Raw genomic sequence first — 5,058 nt, 5'->3', positions numbered from 1 at the left:
GCGATGTCTCCATCCCAGAAAGGAGATGGTCACAGGTATCACCATCCATTGTTGCTGATTCTGTGTCTTTCTCTCTCTCTCTCTCTGTGTCTCTCTCTCTCTGTGTCTCTCTCTCTCTGTGTCTCTGTGTCTCTCTCTCTCTCTCTGTCTCTCTGTGTCTCTGTCTCTCTCTGTGTCTCTCTCTCTCTCTGTGTCTCTCTCTCTCTGTGTCTCTGTGTCTCTCTCTCTCTGTCTGTGTCTCTCTGTGTCTCTGTCTATCTCTGTGTCTCTCTCTCTCTGTCTCTCTCTCTCTCTCTCTCTCGGTCTGTCTCTCTCTGTGTCTGTGTCTCGCTCTGTGTCTCTCTCTGTGTCTCTGTGTCTCTCTCTGTGTCTCTGTGTCTCTCTCTGTCTCTCTGTGTCTCTCTCTCTCTCTGTGTCTCTCTCTCTGTGTCTCTGTGTCTCTCTCTCTCTCTCTGTCTCTTTCTCTGTGTCTCTCTCTCTCTCTCTCCCTCTCTCTCTCTCTCTCTCTCTCTATCTCTCTCTCTGTGTCTCTCTCTCTCTCTCTCTCTTTCTGTCTCTTTCTGTGTCTCTCTCTGTCTCTGTGTCTCTCTCTGTCTGTCTCTGTGTCTGTGTCTGTCTCTCTCTCTCAAAATAAAATAAACGTTTATTGGTCACGTACACAGATTTAAAGATGTTATCGAATAAAATAAAAGTTTATTGGTCACATACACAGATTTGCAGATGTTATCGCAGGATCAGCGTTTCTAACAGTGCAGTAATATCTAGCAATAAAAAACAAACAACACACACATAATCCAGAAAAATAAAAATAGTTACAAAGGACATAAATCTGATTTTCTGGGTCCTGGCGAGGATGGAGTCTCGTGTGTGTGTGTGTGTGCGTGCGTGCGTGCGTGCGTGCGTGCGTGCGTGCGTTCGTGCGCGCGCAACGCCTCAAAGGCCCAATGCAGCTTACCATTTCCTTCTCACTCCCCTGCTACATCCCCCCCGATCAGCCAAGCTAAAAAGCAGAGCTATGATTTCAGACGCAGTATACACCCCTTACTGGAGAATAGAGTCACAGCTCAGTGTAACTATATGTTTCAACCAGTCTCTTCCCACAGATGCTGTGGTGGAGCGTCATGAGTCTGGCAAGCGATACTAACAGAGTCTGGCAAGCGATACTGACAGAGTCTGGCAAGCGATACTGACAGAGTCTGGCAAGCTATACTAACAGAGTCTTGCAAGCTATACTAACAGAGTCTGGCAAGCTATACTAACAGAGTCTGGCAAGCGATACTAACAGAGTCTGGCAAGCGATACTAACAGAGTCTGGCAAGCTATACTAACAGAGTCTGGCAAGCGATACTAACAGAGTCTGGCAAACGATACTAACAGAGTCTGGCAAGCGATACTAACAGAGTCTGGCAAGCGATACTAACAGAGTCTGGCAAGCGATACTAACAGAGTCTGGCAAGCTATACTAACAGAATCTGGCAAGCGATACTAACAGAGTCTGGCAAGCGATACTAACAGAGTCTGGCAAGCGATACTAACAGAGTCTGGCAAGCGATACTAACGATACTAACAGAGTCTGGCAACCGATACTAACAGAGTCTGGCAAGCGATACTAACAGAGTCTGGCAAGCGATACTAACAGAGTCTGGCAAGCGATACTAACAGAGTCTGGCAAGCGATACTAACAGAGTCTGGCAAGCGATACTAACAGAGTCTGGCAAATTATACTAACAGAGTCTGGCAAATTATACTAACAGAGTCTGGCAAGCGATACTAACAGAGTCTGGCAAGCGATACTAACAGAGTCTGGCAAGCGATACTAACAGAGTCTGGCAAGCGATACTAACAGAGTCTGGCAAGCGATACTAACGGAGTCTGGCAAACGATACAAACGGAGTCTGGCAAACGATACAAACGGAGTCTGGCAAATTATTTTAACGGAGTCTGGCAAATGATTTTAACGGAGTCTGGCAAGCGATACAAACGGAGTCTGGCAAGCGATACAAACGGAGTCTGGCAAACGATACAAACAGAGTCTGGCAAGCGATACTAACAGAGTCTGGCAAACAATACAAACAGAGTCTGGCAAACAATACTAACAGAGTCTGGCAAGCGATACTAACAGAGTCTGGCAAACGATACAAACGGAGTCTGGCAACCGATTTTAACGGAGTCTGGCAAATGATTTTAACGGAGTCTGGCAAGCGATACAAACGGAGTCTGGCAAACGATTTTAACGGAGTCTGGCAAACGATACAAACAGAGTCTGGCAAGTGATACTAACAGAGTCTGGCAAACAATACAAACAGAGTCTGGCAAACGATACTAACAGAGTCTGGCAAACGATACTAACAGAGTCTGGCAAACGATACTAACAGAGTCTGGCAAACGATACTAACAGAGTCTGGCAAACGATACTAACAGGGTCTGGCAAACGATACTGACGGAGTCCTCTATTTTCTAACTGAAACATAAAAGGATAAAAACAGTGGATTCTTTACTTTGTCATTTTACTCTTCCTCGAGCCACATTCCATGAAATACTGATGTTTTTTGGTTTTCACAGCATAGAGGTCAGGTTGATGTGTTTGCTGAAAGGTCTTCCAATGCATGGAGTGAAGTGGGCATCACAACTTTCCCATTTGCAGCTGTTTTATATTCTACAATGTGCAGCGTCATTCTAAACAGTTTATATTTTTATTCAACCTCTTCAGTACCCCAAGGTTTTCTCTCTTCTCTGGAAAAAGCAGAGTTCTCACAACATGTTCTCTTCTCTGGTGAAGTCACTCAGTCTGATTCGTTTTGCTCTCTTGTCCTCCCCAGCTGAGTTCTGAGATGTGGCTTTTCATTACAGTGGGACGCAATTTCCTGTAACCCTGCTATCTCAGAGCGGTGTAGGGATATGTAGAGGAGGGTGTGGGGACATGTAGAGGAGGGTGTGGGGACATGTAGAGGAGGGTGTGGGGACATGTAGAGGAGGGTGTGGGGACGTGTAGAGGAGGGTGTGGGGACATGTAGAGGAGGGTGTGGGGACATGTAGAGGAGTGTGTGGGGACATGTAGAGGAGGGTGTGGGGACATGTAGAGGAGGGTGTGGGGACATGTAGAGGAGGGTGTGGGGACATGTAGAGGAGGGTGTGGGGACATGTAGAGGAGGGTGTGGGGACATGTAGAGGAGGGTGTGGGGACATGTAGAGGAGGGTGTGGAGACATGTAGAGGAGGGTGTGGAGACATGTAGAGGAGGGTGTGGGGACATGTAGAGGAGAGTGTGGGGACATGTAGAGGAGGGTGTGGGAACGTAGAGGAGGGTGTGGAGACATGTAGAGGAGGGTGTGGGGACGTAGAGGAGGGTGTGGGGACGTAGAGGAGGGTGTGGGGACATGTAGAGGAGGGTGTGGGGACGTAGAGGAGGGTGTGGGGACATGTAGAGGAGGGTGTGGGGATATGTAGAGGAGGGTGTGGGGACATGTAGAGGAGGGTGTGGGGACGTAGAGGAGGGTGTGGGGACATGTAGAGGAGAGTGTGGGGACGTAGAGGAGGGTGTGGGGACATGTAGAGGAGGGTGTGGGGACATGTAGAGGAGGGTGTGGGGACATGTAGAGGAGGGTGTGGGGACATGTAGAGGAGGGTGTGGGGACATGTAGAGGAGAGTGTGGGGACGTAGAGGAGGGTGTGGGGACATGTAGAAGAGAGTGTGGGGACGTAGAGGAGGGTGTGGGGACATGTAGAGGAGGGTGTGGGGACATGTAGAGGAGGGTGTGGGGACATGTAGAGGAGGGTGTGGGGACATGTAGAGGAGGGTGTGGGGACATGTAGAGGAGGGTGTGGGGACATGTAGAGGAGAGTGTGGGGACGTAGAGGAGGGTGTGGGGACATGTAGAAGAGAGTGTGGGGACGTAGAGGAGGGTGTGGGGACATGTAGAGGAGGGTGTGGGGACATGTAGAGGAGGGTGTGGGGACATGTAGAGGAGAGTGTGGGGATATGTAGAGGAGGGTGTGGGGATATGTAGAGGAGGGTGTGGGGACATGTAGAGGAGGGTGTGGGGACATGAAGAGGAGGGTGTGGGGACATGTAGAGGAGGGTGTGGGGACATGTAGAGGAGGGTGTGGGGACATGTAGAGGAGGGTGTGGGGACATGTAGAGGAGGGTGTGGGGACGTAGAGGAGGGTGTGGGGACATGTAGAGGAGGGTGTGGGGACATGTAGAAGAGAGTGTGGGGACGTAGAGGAGGGTGTGGGGACATGTAGAAGAGAGTGTGGGGACGTAGAGGAGGGTGTGGGGACATGTAGAGGAGGGTGTGGGGACATGTAGAGGAGGGTGTGGGGACATGTAGAGGAGGGTGTGGGGATATGTAGAGGAGGGTGTGGGGACGTAGAGGAGGGTGTGGGGACATGTAGAGGAGGGTGTGGAGACATGTAGAGGAGGGTGTGGGGACATGTAGAGGAGGGTGTGGGGACGTAGAGGAGGGTGTGGGGACGTAGAGGAGGGTGTGGGGACATGTAGAGGAGGGTGTGGGGACGTGTAGAGGAGGGTGTGGGGACATGTAGAGGAGGGTGTGGGGACGTGTAGAGGAGGGTGTGGGGGACGTGTAGAGGAGAGTGGGGACGTGTAGAGGAGGGTGTGGGGACGTAGAGGAGGGTGTGGGGACGTAGAGGAGGGTGTGGGGGACGTGTAGAGGAGAGTGGGGACGTGTAGAGGAGGGTGTGGGGACGTGTAGAGGAGGGTGTGGGGACGTGTAGAGGAGGGTGTGGGGACATGTAGAGGAGAGTGTGGGGACGTGTAGAGGAGAGTGTGGGGACATGTAGAGGACGGTGTGGGGACGTGTAGAGGAGAGTGTGGGGACGTGTAGAGGAGGGTGTGGGGACGTGTAGAGGACGGCCCAGCCTTTGACTAAGATAACCAACAAACACACAAAGGCCAACCAGTTACTCAGTGCTTCCTGTGGCCACGCGTGCATGTATATTTACGTGTCTTAGATAACAATGACATAGAGAGAGGGCCAGATTAATCCAAGACTAAACATTGGAGACCATGTTGGGGGGCAGGAAGATGTGGGGGTCA

The 5,058-nt window shown here is 50.9% G+C and overlaps 1 protein-coding gene across 1 annotated transcript; it reads right to left on the bottom strand.

The window, feature by feature from the left end:
• Positions 1-2,875: 2,875 nt before the first annotated feature.
• LOC120059554 (extensin-2-like) lies at positions 2,876-4,540 on the bottom strand. Its single transcript, XM_039008688.1, has one exon. It carries the CDS (start codon positions 4,538-4,540, stop codon positions 2,876-2,878), a length of 1,665 nt encoding a protein of 554 aa, XP_038864616.1.
• Positions 4,541-5,058: the final 518 nt, after the last annotated feature.

This window comes from Salvelinus namaycush, chromosome 14 (genome assembly GCF_016432855.1).
Source record: "Salvelinus namaycush isolate Seneca chromosome 14, SaNama_1.0, whole genome shotgun sequence".
In the NCBI taxonomy this organism is placed as follows: Eukaryota; Metazoa; Chordata; class Actinopteri; order Salmoniformes; family Salmonidae; genus Salvelinus; species Salvelinus namaycush.
This window is presented reverse-complemented; position numbering and strand designations above follow the sequence as displayed.

What these genes read in the sequence shown, in the direction of transcription:
- LOC120059554 (XM_039008688.1), bottom strand. Translation starts at nt 4,540, where the DNA reads ATGTCCCCACACCCTCCTCTACACGTCCCCACACCCTCCTCTACATGT.